At 38.1% G+C, this 17968-nt stretch overlaps 1 protein-coding gene across 2 annotated transcripts in view; it reads right to left on the minus strand.

The window, feature by feature from the left end:
* The window catches only part of adcy2a (adenylate cyclase 2a), a 38450-nt gene that overhangs the window by 10017 nt on the left and 10465 nt on the right, over nt 1–17968 (minus strand). For both annotated transcript variants that reach the window (XM_077527044.1, XM_077527045.1), the window contains exons 3-16: nt 10776–10937; nt 8116–8265; nt 6192–6340; nt 5995–6106; nt 5667–5794; nt 5195–5353; nt 4041–4173; nt 3800–3976; nt 3668–3711; nt 3404–3484; nt 3250–3319; nt 2996–3093; nt 2821–2905; nt 1130–1267 (exon numbers count right to left, since the gene is read on the minus strand). In XM_077527044.1, coding sequence (XP_077383170.1) covers nt 1130–1267; nt 2821–2905; nt 2996–3093; nt 3250–3319; nt 3404–3484; nt 3668–3711; nt 3800–3976; nt 4041–4173; nt 5195–5353; nt 5667–5794; nt 5995–6106; nt 6192–6340; nt 8116–8265; nt 10776–10937 — 1686 coding nt within the window. The remainder of the gene's footprint in view (nt 1–1129; nt 1268–2820; nt 2906–2995; nt 3094–3249; nt 3320–3403; nt 3485–3667; nt 3712–3799; nt 3977–4040; nt 4174–5194; nt 5354–5666; nt 5795–5994; nt 6107–6191; nt 6341–8115; nt 8266–10775; nt 10938–17968) is intronic.

Here is a 17968-nt window from a genome sequence, read left to right on the forward strand (position 1 = left end):
GACCCATGACAGGCACAAAACAAGATTACAATCTTCAGGAAACAATTTGTGGAAAGGTCTAATTCACGCTGCTAATATTGGGCTTTATCACACTATTGCAACCACAGGCTAGTATTTCATTTTTATCAACCACCATCTTAATTGTCCTAGTCTGGTCTTTTTACAGGCAAAAAAATTAATGAAAATCTAGATTAAGTAGTATGCTTCTCATTTTTTTTTTTTTTTTTTTTAGAGAACAGTATCTTAGAGTGTTGACTGTGGTTACAATATTTGGTTTCAAAATGCAGGCAAAAGAACGGCCACAAGTGTTGGAAGAGTTAATAATTTGCATGATGCCCATTGTCCGATTTACGTTATCCTATTTTATCTTATAGTTAACCAGAGTTAGGACCTGGGCTTTATGTCTTCATTGGATCAAAGCCTTGAACTGAAGCCTGATGAGATAAGACCACTTTGGCACAACAGAAGGACTGATTTATTTATTTTTTTTTAATTTCTTTTACTGCCTTTCTTTTATGCAATGTGCTATCTGCCACAATTAGTCAAGGTTAAAACTTGAATTTTAACCCTGAGTAAAATTAAATTTAGCAATGTATTGTTGTGGGGGTATTAAGACAGCAAAATCACCAGAGTTAAATAAATCCTGAGAGTGCAAAAACTTAACACTGGAAAAGTGTTGCTTTTTCTACACTTAGTGGGTGTTACTCCATCACTGTATTACTGTATGTTCAAAATCTGCACTGGAAAATACGGAGTAGAGTTAATAGTGCTATACACTAGAGTCAGTGTTAAAAAAAAATAACACTGCTATATGAAACTTTACGCTGATATCATTTCATCATGTTTTCAAACAAGAATAACAGTATGGGATGATCATCACTGTATTTTGTACAGGTATTGCCTATCATAAATCCATAATAAATCAAATCAGTACACATTTGTGTCTTCCTCAATACAAATGTTAAGGGAGAATGCGAATATAATCAACCTTAAACCATGTCATAAATTGCAGCCTGTGACCTATAAAATATACTATAACTAGTTTGGGGTGTGTGATCTGCAGTCTTGTCATACTGTACGTCATTCCCAAGCCTAATTATTTCCCATTCTTTAACAGCAGTTCACTTACCATGTTGAAGACTGCCATAGTGAGTATGAGAGCTGTCGTTGTCAAGGTGAGTGTGATTCGGGGCCATGGCTTGTTGGCAATAATGACGGAGGACCTTAGCAGCCACATCCACGAAGTGGGGGCGCTTTTGCTGCAGTGCTGCAGGAACACGCGTACATACAGTGTGAGCATGTAACACAATGTGTATAATTTCTGTTGAACAAACCAGTAAAATAATGTCATAAAAAGCATTTAAATTGGTGTTGTGTATTTGGATTACTTTTAATCATGTGAAAAGCCGAAAGTGGAAAGAGCATACGGTGTTTGCCCTATTTATAGCACTGCTTTAAGGTGAATGGCTTTCATGATAACACAAAGTCACTTACTGCCCAAATCACTCTTATGATCATCTCAAAGGAACATCTGAGCACTCCAGCAACTGAGGCATTTCAAAAACTCAGGGATGTACATTCCATATGAATAACAATTGCAGACAGAATGATGCAGTCAAGGTTGTTGTTGTTGTTTTTGTTCTGATTACAAGGCTTTTTCATATAAAGCATACCTCCAAATTGGCATGAAATGAAAGGTACATGAATGATAATTAGCATACATATTCAAAATGCCCAGTGCTGCTTTAAGGGGATTTGAAGTCATTTAAATTTAAATTACTCTCTTCACCTTTCTATATCTACTTGCACTATCTACCACAAAAGAAAAAAAAAAACAAAAACAAAAAAAACCTCTACCACGAAATGCTGTCTGTCTAGTAATGGGGATTTAAATGCATGGCTGCAGCTACTACAATTGGGTAGCGGCATTAAAATATGTTCAACATTGTTGACTTAATTTCATCCCATGTAACTCAATTTTAATCCTGTATGTACACAAACAAGTATGTCTAAACACAAAACAGTACTTCGAGAGACTTCTGAGTTTTCGAGATAGGAGCTATCATTTGACCTTTCTTTCTTTTTTTTTTTTCCTTTGGCTTGTGAGCAAAAACTCAAGATATAAGCACTGCACAGTGGCAGTGGACTTAATTCAGCTCACTTCACATCAAGCAGCTGTTAATGGGAATAAATTAAAGTCACTGTATGTCTCAAGGCACCATTTTAAAATATAAAATATTGAAATTATTAAAGCACCAATCCATTTTCTACACTGATTGTTCCTATTATTGTTGCCAGAAAGCTGTGGTCGTACATCCTGGACCTTTCGCCAACCAATCATAAAACACATAGTAAAACAAGCATTCACATCACATTCACATGCCTATGCACAACTTTTAAGCCTTTAAGTCTTTAAGCAACCATACATGCATGTTTTTTTTTTTAATATGTGAGGCAGCCAGAGTATGCAAATAAAAGTCATGGGGGGAAACATGCAAATTCTACACAGGAAGGCCAAGTTGACATTTAAACCTCAGAACCTCAAAATTGTGGTGCAAACCTGCTAACCACTATTTTCACAGGGCTGCCCACAACACCACTTACAACACTTACAAATTGCTACAATGGGGATCATATTGAGCAAAAAAAAATAATATATGGGATAAAAAAAAAAAAAAAACATTTGTGCTGGTAAGATACACTATGTGGTTTCAAGCAAGCAATTAAATACAAAAGAGTCTAATTATAGGATAAACAAGGGAGAGACTAAAACTGGCCCTGTCGAAAGAATTGATTTTCACAGAATAATGTGTCACTCACCATGAAGTGTCCAATGAAACATATGAAGACAATCAAGGAGAGGAAAAAGAATGCCATCCCAAAAGATATCCCCAAGACTGCTGTCCTGAAAAGATAACATGCAAATTGGGATCATTTGTTATCAAATGATTTTTCACACTGCTGTTGAGTTGCCGTTCTAACCAAATACACATACTTTGGTAAGACGAGTATCTGCACGATGAAAATGCAGGAAAAGATGAGACAGGCGCAGGTGACGTAGTATTTGAAGGCTGGCAAGATTGTTGTTCTGTACTAAAAATATAAAAAGGGAGAAAGACAAAAGGATCTTCAATACTCGTGTGTATGTTTTTACCCCAAAAGGGTGACTCCAAATATATTATGACAACATTAGATAACTAATAACCAAGATATGTTCTACAATTCTCTTGTAACATTACTACTTCTTACCTCCTTTTCCAGGGATTTATTGTGAAAGAACAATGATATTCTTTGGATGTCCTCAGACTTGAGCCACTGCCTAGAAAATCACAAGACAGTCAATTTGGACATCTCACATTCAGGAATATTCAACTAAATGACACAGTCATACAATTACCCTTACTTTTGTGAATTTATGCCATCAAAGGTCCTGATCATCCTCTCATTAAGTTCCTCCTCAAACCGCTTCTTCTGAGACTTTGTCCTTTCAACAAGAGTGAAAAGAGACCGAACATTTTAATTTGGCACAAGATTAGTCATGCGCGTCAAAGCCTTCAGCAGAAGTCAAGAGTTATTAAAAATCTTGTTGTCTGTCACTGTACTGTCAAGGGACGGAGATAATCCTCCCAAAGCAAATGATCCCGGAACCGTGAAACAAGTAGCTTGCCTTACAGATCTCCTCTGGAAATGATACTGTCCCATCGGCACGTCCTTGATGGAAAATGGAATTGAAGGGATTACAAACCCATCACTCCAAAAGACAACAAATAAATAGCAAAACGTGGGGAAAGTTACACACAGCTGTGTTGATCTTGCCGTTCTCATTGGTCATGCTGTCCCTGTGGTGCAGGTTGGCGAAAGGCTTGGCGGCCCCCCAAGACTCCAGGTAGCGGGTCATCCGAACAGAGGCTCTCATCTTGGCTCCGTCCAAAGTGTGTCTGGGCCTGTAGTGATGTTGCGGGCTGCGACGCTCCACCTGAACAAAGTAAGACGTTGTGGAACTTTTCTGCATTTTATTTGATCCTCAAATGCTTCATTACCTTTGGGTTAATCACCAAATATGTGACGACTCCATGCTCCTTGAGATAAGGGTCTCTCTCCTGCCCATCCCCGTCTTCTACTTTATAGGCTGCATTTAGATGCTCGAGTGTCTCTGATGTGATGTGGACTCGCCTGGAATTACCAATTGAACTGGTTATTTGGGAATACTAATGAATATGGTTACCCTTTCCTGCAAACACTTTTACAAACTATGAAGAATGAGATGAGGTGGAACTTCTTCTCATCAACGTAGTAAAATAGGCATTAACAGAACAGCATATCTCAAATTCCAAATCTCTTTCGAATTATATGTTCTATCAGTCCCCACTAGTCTGAACACAATATTCGGATTAATATTGCGTTTGTGGAATAAGAAATATTGCTCAAAATCCACCTGTTTTTATCCATCTCAAGGGGCGGCCATTTTGCCACTTGCTGTCGACTGAAAATGACATCACAGTGCCTAGGGACTTAGGTAACAAGCAATCACGGCTCACCTGTTTTCTGATTTGGTCATGTGACGCTCGCAAGCTGAGCTGTGATTGGTCGTTACAAGAGTGCTGAACAGCTGTGATGTCATTATGAGTCGATAGCAAGTGGCAAAATGGCCACCACCTACGCTGCATAGAATATATTATTGAAAAGACAATTTTTGAGTTGACTCCCCTTTTAAAGACCACCAACTAAAATTAAACTTAACATAATAAAGTGTCACATATGCTAGCAATGCTAGTATGCTAGCCTAGCATACTAGCTGAAACTACTGTAGCATTCCCATTTTACAAAGGTGCTCAGTTAAATAGTTAGTTTGACGCAAAGGTTTGTAAGGTAATTGAAGTCAAATTTTGAAAATTGGAGGATGATAACCAATTGTCTGAACTTAGTAATATGAAATAGACATTATTTATATTGTTTTTCTGTAGGAAGATTGTAGCAGCTCAATTTTCACTATTTTACCATGGAAATTTATTCAAACATATTGTAGGCTGTGCAGTCTCCCGAATAGATTGTAGTCTCCATACAGCGGTACCTTGAGATATGAGTTTAATTAGAGTTTAGAGTATCTCAAGGCACCACTGCATAACCAGAAAAATAAAGCTCATTTGTATGTGATGAAATGAAACTTCCCGCGTTATTGCCTATTTTCACTCACCCTGGCACACCTCCTGCCTCCATGTGGTTGGCCAGCGTGACATCATGTGACCAAACATCATACTGCCATTTCTGAAGTCCGATGACACCGCACAGAACGTTCCCTGAATGCACGCCAACACGCATATTGATGTCAACCCCTGTGGCATCACGCACTTTCCTGTCATGCATCAAAACCACACTTATAACTGTGGAGGAGGGAACAAAATCAACATCCAAACGATCCATTGTGTTTCAAAAAAACGCAATTAATAAGCCAGGTAGAGGCAACCAAGTATAAGACTTATTTGCACACCATGTAGATATAATTATGACTGTTTATCAGGATTTGTGGGAGGGATCTTTTTATGAAGAGAACACATCTTGTAATGAAGCAATTGTTAAGCTGCTATCAATCATTAGTGGTTGAAGAAGCTTCCTGAATTAAATTCTCATGAATAATAGGAGCACTTCTAGTTAGACATGTGACTTACTTGATGGCCTCACACATGTCCAGGCCCATTTTGACACAATTCTTGGCGTGATTTGGTAGAGACTCTGGTAGGCCAGATACACAATAGTAACAGTCGCCAAGAATTTTTATCCGCATACATTCATTTTCCTGTGTACAAAAGATGAAGCACAGTGTAAGAAAATCCCCACACTGAGCCTTGTAAAATAAATCTGCCCCGTAAACATAATACGCACATCTATGACTACTACTGTAAAATAAAAAATCAAATAAAAAAGAATGGTAACTACTTGGTAACTGTATTCTCCAATTACATTATTCAGTCATAAAGTTAAATGATGAATTATTACCTTGGCAATTTGGTCAAATTTGCCAAACAATTCATTTAGCATGTGCACCAGCTCGCCAGGTGAGCAGTCACTGGCAAGGCGTGTGAATCCAACAATATCAGCATATAATATGCTACAAAAAGGAACATTAGATAATTAATATAGTTTATTTACACTTAATTAAACTTAAGGTGAATGTGCATAAAATGAATACATGCCTGACATTAGTGTGTCTCTGAACATAGAGGTTATGAAAATTGTTAGTGTTCTCGATCTGACCAAAATTTGGTCCTTTTAGTCTCTGGATGATCTCCGCTTTCATCACACGGGCAATGTGTGCTGGCAGCAGCGACAACAGCAGACGCTCCTGATGAGACGACAAAAGAAAAATATTCAAACTGATAATGACTGGGGTGGAAATATTGTGATTAGAACAATTATTTACTGTGAAGACAAATTTAATTACAATTTTCTCACATATTGTGCACAGTTTGTTAGCAATTAAACCAAACACTAATTTCATGACATCGGTTAATAAAAGCATTTGAAAAAAAAGCAAGATGACTGACTTTATTACTATATTTATTTGAGGCGAGGGATTCAATTCTGCTGACTCAACTGCTCAACACAAAGGACTTAAAAAAATCTTTTTTTTTTCTTTTTTTTTTTAATCCTTTGTTGCAGTGCTGATTTATTGAGACAATATTTTATGTCAGCTTGGCATCCAAATCAACAATGTAATTCATGAAAGAAAATCTGGCAATAGACATCATTTCATTCCTCACTGCAGTAAAAGTGTAAGCCAATGGCACACTCCCCCTTGTTATTGCCACTACCTGCTGCATGAAGGAGAGCCCCATGGAGGCTGTTCAACAAACATAACTGAATTTATTGATGACTCACATAGTCCCCCTTGGACTACTGATTCCAAAGGCACACTCTCACTATTTGATACTTTGGATGGAAGCACGACGCAAACTGCATCGGTTATGAGTGCACCGAGCACAAAAGAGCGTATGTGTGCCTGCGCTCTGCATTGTGGCTATTTCTAAACACCGCTTGCAGGCAGGCATACAACCCACCAAGGCTAAGTTGAAGCTTTAAATGTAACAGCACAAACTGGATTCATCAGGTAAGACAAAAAAAAAAAAAGCTCAACTTTGTAAATGTAAGACCCTAGTAATGGCCCATAGAAAAAAGAAACATCAAATATTTACTGCTCCACACAGAAACAGTCCAAATATTAATCAACACCTTGCTCTCTCACACCTTAATCTTATTATACAAGATGCTATATTTGTAAATGGCAAATATCCAGCAAGAAAATTGTTCAACAATGCAAAAATGTATTTTGGGAAACACTATAAAGCTATACAAGTTAACAGTGTCATGACTAGGGTCATGCAAGGCTTATGTTTACTGTCATGACTAGGGTCATGCAAGGGTTATGTTTACTGTCATGACTAGGGTCATACAAGGGTTATGCTTACTGTCTTGACTAGGGTCATGCAAGGGTTATGTTTACTGTCATGACTAGGGTCATGCAAGGGTTATGCTTACTGTCATGACTAGGGTCATGCAAGGGTTATGCTTGGGCCATGCAAAGGTTATGTTTGGGTCATGACCGTGAGGTCAAGAGTCTGTTTTGAACTGATGTAACCAGCATCTAGTTTCAAGTGTTAAGGAGCTATGTGATGTCAAGAATCTTTAATCTCTTTATCTGGTCAACAGCCAATCAGATAATTCCATGTCAGTCCCATTACCCACGTGTCTTGCCACAAACAATAAGATCGATTCGCTGTCTATATAAGGCTTTCTGAGAAGTGTTTTTGTTGGATTATTATCTCTGTTCCTCTGTGCAACTCTCATTGTTTCTCATCTAGTCAAATTTGTTCCACGCCTCTCGATATGAATAAATAGTTAAGGTCTTATTTGTGTCTGTGTTTTTGGGTTCCAACCCCAGATCATTACAAACCGCTAATGTAAAGTTGTCTTCTTTTTTTCTCAGCTGTAAAACATTGGACCTCATAACGATTGTAAAATCCTAATGTGAGGGCCCAGTTTAAGCAATTTCACTGTTGATTTTTGAGGCCTCACATTGGCTCAGTGGCCAATCACCTGTTAGCATATTGACCCTGTTACCTGCTGCCTCTTTTCAAATTCCAGTTTAATGGGGGATTTGATGCAGTTGCAGGTGTCCTGATAAGTCTGTTTGAGCGCCAACTCCATCAGGTGTTTGTGGTACGCCCCTGCCATGTTGCCACACATGAATATGATGATATTGGCCAAAATCTGAAAAATCAGGAGAGAAGCAAATGTTAGTGTTCATGAACAGTTCATGTGTTATCGACAGTTTATCATCTTTTTTTAAATTGTATTTTTATTTTTACATTTTTACATTTAGGAGTGAAAATTAATGCAGACATCCCAAACACATAAAAGAAGAAAAAAAAATGGACCTAAGTGTTTTTCACACGACAACGATGTTATGTTGTAATTTAACAGATAATGACAGGAATCCATTTTCCCTATCACTTTTGTATCTACTTAAAAAATAAATCAGCAAATCTGCAATTTAAAAAATAGTTTCTCCTCTTTCATGGTTCAGACTTCCCAGAAAACATTCTGGGAAGTCTGAATCATGAAACAGCACAAAGTGTGACAACTGTGTAATCACAAGGCAAGTGCAATAAAAGTAACTAAATGTATTCATCAAGTCATAGCAGCTGGGCATCTATTGCAATGACATTATGAATAATGTTACAATGCATGACTATCATGTCCCCTACTCTCTTATGGATGTTTACCCATAACACAATGAAATCTTGATACAGAAGAAATATTCCGTTTTCAAATAGGTCAGCAGTGTCTTAGCAACAAAGTGTGTCATGGTCTCTCCTTGACACCTTTGTGTTGCGAAACCAGTCATGTCTAATTTATGTTGAGGTTTCTGTTGGAGAGCGAGAACAAAAGCCCAAACACCTTGACAACGACTGCTTGCTGTGGAACCTTTGTTCCTCACAAATGTGAGCATGACACAAAGAAAATATTGTAACTTCTGATTATTCATTTTGAAGCACCTGGCTGGCATTTAAAGTCAGGTGCTAAATTCATTTAAGGACTGTCTGAATTTTAATTTCTTGCTATCGACATCAAACGTCAATATAATCAATGTACACTTAAAAAAATTTTAACAGAATTTTAACAAAATGTGGTGTGAGATTTCATACTTACTATTCAGTTGTACAGATCTAAAATAATTGAATATGATTTCTTCTTCGAATATTTTGATTTGCCTAGTTCCAATTCAGGTTCAATTATCAGTTGGTAAGAGATATAGACAGTTACAGTATATAACAAATTAGCAATACTAGGGATGTTTGATACCACTTTTTTTTTTCAGACCAATACCAGAACGAGTATCTTGACTAGTCACCAATACCAAGTATCGATGCCACTAGTACTTTTGATACATAAAGTCCCCCCCACCAAAAAAAATAAATAAAATGACAGATAATTTGAAATGAAAATGTTCTTTTCTTTTAATTTCAAATTTCTAGTTTGTGATCATAAATGGCCACAAGAGGGTGGCCGAAGATGGTATCAGCTGCCATCACGAGTATCGATGCCTTGAAATGAGGCAGAGTACCTGGTATCGGTCCTCGCCCATCCTCAAACAATACTATAACATACAACTTCTCTCGACTTTTTAAATTCTATTAAAACACTAAACCTATTAAATAAATTGTGATATAATGGCACAATACCAAACAAGCAGACCGCAATGCAATCTGTGATGATTTCAATAGGGATCATTGAGGGATGAAAGGATCGAGAACCAAAGACCTTTGGAGAGCTGCCAAGGTCTTTGTGCTGTTATCTTGCCAACCAAATCATACATGTGCAATTCAGAGAGGATTTGTGCATTTTGCACAGAGCTAACACAGACACTCAGTTAGTCCAGTTTGAATTTTGCATATTTTTATAAGTACATCTCTTAACGTCTAAGATTGCCCATAAAATTTCAGTGATGGTTGTAAAATGACACACTGTGCATTTACTGGCACTTGTCATACTGTACCCATAAAGAATTTTACTGCATCACCATTATGCACAAAAGCTGAATTATATTTTTCTAAATACTAGTTGGTCATGTGTTTTTTTTCCTTTCTTCTATAAAAGAAGCTAAATCAGTTTTAAATGGGCTATTGTGATAAAATTCAATGAGCTTTGCAAAGTTACGATGTCAGTCAGTGTTATCATTCTCTTTACTCAACCTGGTGAGACTCAACAACGAACACAAATTTCAAGAACTTAATAGGCAACCTTTGTGAGACATCTTTGTTCATTCTGAACTGCTACATCTGATCTGAAAGATTTAAGTAATCCCAATTTAAAGTTAATTAACTCCCCCACGGACCACTCTCCATGGACTCAAACTGTGAGTACTCTACCTGCAAGTGTGTCTGTGCCAGTAATTGTAGAAAATAAATGGATATCACCAAGCTAAATCTATCTCTTTCATTTTGTATTTTTAGGACAAGCTGGAATAAGCATTTGGTGTTATTGGGACAGTTCAAGATTATCTCAATCTGCTTAGTATGAATTCAATTGGCAAAATCAAAATGTGGACTGAAAGTATTGCTATTCCACAACAGTCAAGAGAACAGCAGTAAATAAATACATTTCAATTAAATATTTTAGCGACAATTGCACAACTGCTGCCCTCAGACTGCTGCAAATTACTTAATTCTCTCATGCCTCCAAGATTTATATGAATTGTCTGTGACTTTCAGCCTCACCTGCCATACGACAGGTTCCATGCGATCGGCTGTAGTGGACAGGCAGATGCTCAGCACAGCAGTGTGCGAGGCAGAGGTGACAACACTGGCGATGATGGCGTCCCGCATGGAGAATGGCAGCATCGTGTAAACCACAAAAACAATGAATAAAAAGAAGGACACCTGTGGAGAAAGATATGGTTTTGTCACACCTGCAAAAAAATTAAGTGATTGCCAAAACGTTAATCATCTTATATAAATCTTATGTTTAGAAAAAAAAATATCAATGTGCTTAAAGAAAGGTCAAGGCCATCATAGGAAAAACTTAAATATATATCAATACTTACAAAGACTGTAAAAATGTACACCTATTTTATATTTCTTGTTAAATTATTCTGTTCATTATGTTTAGCATGTATGATAATTCTCATTCTGTTTCTCTTAGGGCCAAATTTTCATGTGCAAGCGCAAGTCTAGCCCAAAGCGCATTCCAACTGTGCGCATGGGTGAAGTTTTCTTTCTTTCTGTTGGTATTTAGCTAGACTAGCGCAGATAGAAAAGGGCTTTAAGCACTGTTGTGGGAGGGAATGCAGCCAACTCCCGGCCAATCGAAGCGGCTCCCCTCATTATTCCATTTAAATTTATAAATTAGAAAATTATATTTAGATTAATTTTCAAGAATAAAATATAGATTTTTTTCATGTATTTTTTTCTGATGTACATTTTAGTCAGTTCATCTGGGCTGATTTTCTCTGTGTAATTTAATGACATCTAATTTATGTAATCCACTTTAAATCCTCCATTCTTAAAGAAAACTCATCTGAATAAATTTATGCTTTTTTTTGCTATATGAGATTATCTCTCCATTTGTGAAGCATGTTTATTTCGCTACTTATTTGTGAATGATATCGTTCCAACAGCAGCTTTGCTTTGCACCACTTAAAGCTCCACGTTTCCACCGTCTCCGCAGCAGCCGAGGTGCGACACTATTCTTGTTTCTCGTCCGTGACTCTGCTTCATCAAATGGTTTACCCTCAGGTGTTTCACAAGGTTTGCTGTGTAGCTCTAAAACCTTAACCCTTTTCCGCAAACTTCACAAAACGCATTTTGGCAGTTTGAACCTGAAATAGCTCCACACGCGACATATCCACTGCACTTATCATCAGTGAATATATGCATTGCTCATGAGAAAGGTTAGAAATGAATGCAAAGGCTTGAACAGTATATGTGGATCGATCGAAATGAGGCAAAAAAATTCACAAAAGAAAGATCTTGGCAAAATTTCAGAAAATGGTGTGACATAAAATAAAAAATAAACACATTGTGATACGACTACAGCAGGGGTGTCCAAACTTTTTCATTTAAGGGCCACATGCCGAAAATCAGAAGGACGCAAGGGCCACATAATGTAATGAATTTAGTCAGTTTTAATTAGTCTTCAGGGTGGTTCTGTTAATTTTTTATTAATTTTAGTTCTTTAATAAATGCTTAGTTTTAGTTTAGTTAGTTTCAGTATTAGTTTTAGTTTTTTGTGTTTTTTAATGTGTATTACTTGTGCGCAATATTTAAAAAACACCATGGGCGCAAAGTCATTATTCCAGTTTATATCAAAGTAAATCTATGAAAAATCACATTTAAAATCATCCCCAAAGGCTCATATATTAAATTAATTACCAAAGACTAAAACGAATGACATTTTTGCTATAATTATAGTTAGTTTTATTTTAGTTAGTTTTGTAAACATAAAATGTAGTTTCAGTTAGTTTTCTTTTTTTTTAAAAAGCATCTACGTTTTTATTTTATTTCATTAACGAAATTGTTGTTTTGAATTTTAGTTTTTTCATTAGTTTTAGTTAACTAAAATAAACTTTAATAGCACCTGTGTTTTTCGACACCCTCCCTTCTTACTTTGACCATCTCGAAACTTTTTTTTGTTTTTTTTTTTAACTGAGTCAAATGCCCTTTTTAGCATATGTCGCGGGCCACTGAAAAAATGGACGGCGGGCCGCAAATGACCACCGGGCTGTAGTTTGGACACCCCTAGACTACAGCGTATATGTGCCATCAAGTGTTTCATTGTGCACAATTTATCCCGTGTAAACACCCGTAGCGCTATCCGACCTCCCTTGTTGTAGGCTGCAGGAAAGGGGACAGTCAGCACTTCTACCTCAAACCTGGCACCTCTAATGTAACATGACGAGTGCTTAGCATTTTTTTTACATTGAGGCCCTCCGAACACACACATTGCTCTGCTCTTTAATGCTCCTGATGCACGGTTGAGGCAGCTCATCTGCTGGCGTGCATGAGAGAAAGAGGTCAGTGTTCGCTCGGGCTGCAGTGAGGTTGTCAGTTAACCTTTCTCTGCTTAGGGGCAGCCAGATTGAAAGCATTGCAGATGAACTGAAAATGAAACAAATGTCACCATAGCACATTTTTTTTACTAACTGAAGTAGACATTAATTCATCCAGTTTCTATATCATTTGACTTTAATAGGGACTTTAAACTAGCCTGGTCAGCTTCCAATCCCAGTTTACACAAAAAATCCAGAAATCAACAATAGTGGGAACTGAAGTGGAATATATCAATATATGTTCTGATTGACCACTTTAAGCATATTTCCATTAGAAAGTGTTAATATGTTATGCACGCCTCCACAAAAGTGACAGTCACAGGCAATAAATGCACTTTTAATTACATTCCATCATTCATGTTATATACCAGTGGGACTTGAATATTTTGCCACCTCCATACGCCATATGGCTGTGATCATTTCCATTCTTCCATCCACATTGTTTTTCTTCACCTCAGAGGACAATGTCAAACTACCTATTAAAAGAAATGACTGTAACCAAGGTAGCAAAAACTTGATCATTATAAATGGCTGGTTAAACCCGCAGAATGTTAAGGAACTTCTTTTTTTTAATGTACTTTTGATAATGAAACTGGATATTTGAAGTACCTTACCGCCTCTTTTCTCAGACTTGATTCTTTGCACGATATTTTTCATTTCCTCGAGTAAGTGAACACTTCATTTTTAGAATCTTGTCAGAATTGGTCAAACGTGGAGAAGGCCAGTAACTTTAAGGAAAAGGCAAGAAGTCATGTGTTTGGTAGGAGGAGGAGGAGGACACAGTACTTTCTGTCGTCCTGATTCTAGGTCAACATTGCCCTTAATTAGTTGAGTAACTGGCTGTGGTGTACTTGCAGGAAAGCAAAGGCTTTTCTTATATCATATAGGAAGAAAGGCTTGAAATCCTAGAGTGGAAAAATATAGTAATAAGGAGCATTGAAAGTCACTGTAATTAAAAAGAATTGTACCGACTAATTACTATGAATTAAATGCTAATCAATGGCAATTCCCATGTTTGAGATTCATGTGGAACGTTTGTTACCCTTAATGTACCCTCTGATATCTAATGCCACTAAACTGGATCAAGAAACTGGTAGATAAGGAGGCTAAAGATACCTGCCTATCTCTCTCTCTCTCATACCAAGGTTCGATGTGCTAATGAAATTGTGAGACTCGTCCTTCCATGTGGCTAAGGCAAGCAAATAAGGACCCTCTCACTGACAATTATGTTGTTAAGACTTTTTCCAAGATCCAGGCAACGGTGCTGCTACCAGCCCATGAATCAAATCCTCCATAATACCACAGCGGGTTCATAAAACAAATTATGGAGATGGAGTGTCCGATTCCATCACGCTTTTAGTCCACAGTCTGTATGCGGGATCCGCTTAAAGGCTTGATTTGCAATGCAAGCATGTGCCATGTGTGTCAGTCTGTTATTTCACCCCACACATACACACACAAGAAAAGACAATTTAATTGCATACTAAAAACATTACATTAAAAATACACATAATAAAGGTGTTTAGTTTACATCTTCTCAAATCAGACTGGGCTATACTGCTTAAATGGGATGACTTTATGCTGCATTTGCACCTTCGTGGTGTTCAAGGCAGTTAAGTTCATGTACGCACTTCTATATTCATGGCAGAGGCAACCATGTGCAGCGTAAATGAGCTCAAGACATCCAAAGAAACATGATCCGCTTTATTACTGCACATTTCTCTATATCACCATAACTTGCATCAGCCCCCCTTTGTTGTCCCCCTCCCTCTAATTTCATGCTTCCACACAACATATTCTCAGTTCTAAACTGTGATCTGTCAAAGTGCCGGTAGGGCTTGAAGTCAATTAGTTGACTTATCTACACTAAACACAAATATAAACAAAATACTTTTGTTTTTGCTCCCATTTTTTTGTGAGCTAGACTCAAAGATCTAAAACTTTAGGCCCTTTCCCTCAAATATTGTCCATAAACCTGTTTGAATCTGTATTAGTGAGCATTTCTCCTTTGTCGAGATAATCCACCCCACCTCAGAGGTGTGGCATAACAGGTTGCTGATTAGACAGCATAAATGTTGCATGAATTTGCCTTAGGCAGGCCACAATAAAAGGGTCTGGGGGTTCCGAAAACCAATCAGTATTTGGTGTGACCACTATGCCTCACTCACTGTCTGCCACCTGCCCTGAACAGTGAAAACCGGGATTCATCCGTGAAGTGAACACCTCTCCAATGTGCCAGACGCGATCGAATGTGAGCGACCGCCCGCTCAAGTCGGTGATGAGTTGCAGTCAAATGGCTGCAGATGACCTTCCCTGAAATGGTTCTTGACAGTTTGGGCAAAAACAAACTAACTGCAAAGGAGAAATTGTCATTTATACAGATTTGTGAACAAACAGTCCTTGACATTAGAGAAACAAAAATTAACTCTTTGGGGTCTGTGCAGGTGATTGGTGTGTGAAAGTAAGTACACTTATAAACTGCAAGATCTCCCCTTGTGGATGATGTAGTCGACCACGTATGTGAAGTGGTAAATTAGAGACCACCTTGCACCCCAACTGTTTGTGTGTGAAAACTTCAACCACCCACTCAATCCAACTCAAGACAAATGGGCCTATTCTGTTCCTTTGGAGGAGGAACCAGAGTTGGGTGCGTCAATGAATGTTGAGTGTCCGTCATTCATTCGTCACTCGTCAACAGTCGGGACACCTATCCGTCATCGCCGAATCGTATTGTAATCGTAAATCCGTCATCTGTTATTCTTCAGCTAAATGTACGTCCAGAAACGTTTCCATCTTTCGTCAGCAAAATGGGCGTTTGTTTCGTCTTTGACGGATTGGCAATTACATTGATGGATAAAAATCCACACCTGGCAATGCTTAGTCCATCAGTTATTTTAAGTTTCCCGTCTATCGTCAAAAAAAACGGGCAGCCGTCATGAAAGGAGCTTCCGTCAATATTGACAGTGTCATATTTGTGTTTCATGCCAGGCTGCTGGGTCACGTGTTTTCCTTTTTGTTTCACAGCTGCTGGTATTCTACTGGGTGGGCGGAGTCCCCAGTTGCACACCTGGGAGTCATCACCAATTAGTCCAGTATTTAGGTGCTGCAGAAGCTGAAGGACGGCGTCAGATTATTCTCGTCTTGTTGATGTTACTCCTTGTTCCGAGTCCGGACTGTCCTACTCCTGAGACAATTTCATGTGTGTTTTTGTCTTTTGTTAGGTAACCACTAGCATTGTAGTATTTTTGTATCCGACGACGTCCTTCAGCTGGGACTCCGCCCAGCCACTCTGTTAGTTTGGTATTCTGTTGTACCTTTTGTTAGATAGTTGTTATTGCCTTAGGCAATCCTTTTGTTCCATTTTATTTGTACTTTGATTTGCATTATTCCCTCACGAACTCATCGTGCTCCTTTTGTTATAAAATTTTTGCTACAACTTTCCTGCTTGTCTTCCGTCTGCTTTGGGGTCCAATCAATCCACTCGCTCCCGCAACAGACAGAATGCCCACTTCTGGAACCGTCTGTCAAATGACTTGTATATAAAAACATAGTCAATCTTGAAAAATTATCCTGCAAATATAGTATATATTTATAAATATAGTGTGTGTATATATATATATATATATATATATATATATATATTTTTTTTTTTTTTTTTTTTTTTGTAGGGTAGGGGTGCATCTTTGCATCTTTTTTTTGGTTTTGTTTTTTCTACACAAAGTTCCGATATGTGGTGACAATTCTAGCAGAACAGAAAACGAAAAGTTTGGTTCCTGCATGAGGGACAGGGAGGATGATCGATGGGAAGCAGATGAGGGAGGGCACAGACATTTCTCAGCAAGGGGTAGAAGCTGGACCACACAGATAAGCCCTTCTCCCGAGCATTCGCAAACAGAGGGCGCTTTGTGGGGAGTGGATAAGCATTCAATTGATTTCAGGTTGGGAAATGGAGACTCAAATGTATACAAACCAACCCTGGCATGCTGAGAATAGGAAATGTAACTTTCAGCGTATTACCGTATGTTTATCTGAACTGGCAGGTCACTGTACTGATAAGGCACTTTGTTATCAACATAAATAAGACTATTTTTTGACAGCAGACCATATCTGCGATAAATTGTATTTTCCAAATGTGAAAATGTCTGAAATGCCGGTGCATGCCTTTTGGTGCTATGCAGGTGCATTTGTGCAAATTTCGGTGACTGAAAATTATTGAATTTTGTAGCTGAACCATGAATAAATTATTAATGTGTGCATTCATTCCCTTCTTTTAAGATGCTTGAAAGTAAGTGGAAAATGCATGGAATGACGGAGTAATGGATGTCAAGTCAGAAGTGTGAGTCAACAAGGCAACCTGGCCAAATAAACGTTAATTAACATGAATGCTGCCGACGGAGTGCACTGATGGCATAATGGGCTGATATTTTCCATGAGTGGGAGAAGGATGAATAGAATGACGTGCGAATTAGTGCACCTCAAAATGCTGCTGTGTGACAAATGAGTCCACATTAGACATCTGTATTCACAGGTACTGCTGAATAACTGTTACTTGTACTTGAAGCAAACCATTCTACGTTCTATGCAAGTTGCATCAATACAACAGCACTTCTCTTATAGATAGAGGCCGGTTTGTGATCCGGACACATCCAAATACAATGTAGACAATGAAAAAAATACAATTATATCCCATAAAATAGCTGTGAACTGTGCGTGAATGAGGTCAACAATATTTTTGACATATTAAAGGGGCACGATGCAAGATTCAGAGTTTTTGCGACCCCTCTGGCGAAACGTGGAATGGACCCCAGCGACATGCACATGGCCAGGAGCGTGCGCGACTTTTCGGGCACGAGCAAACCTCCT

Source organism: Festucalex cinctus, chromosome 7, assembly GCF_051991245.1.
Source record: "Festucalex cinctus isolate MCC-2025b chromosome 7, RoL_Fcin_1.0, whole genome shotgun sequence".
NCBI lineage: Eukaryota > Metazoa > Chordata > Actinopteri > Syngnathiformes > Syngnathidae > Festucalex > Festucalex cinctus.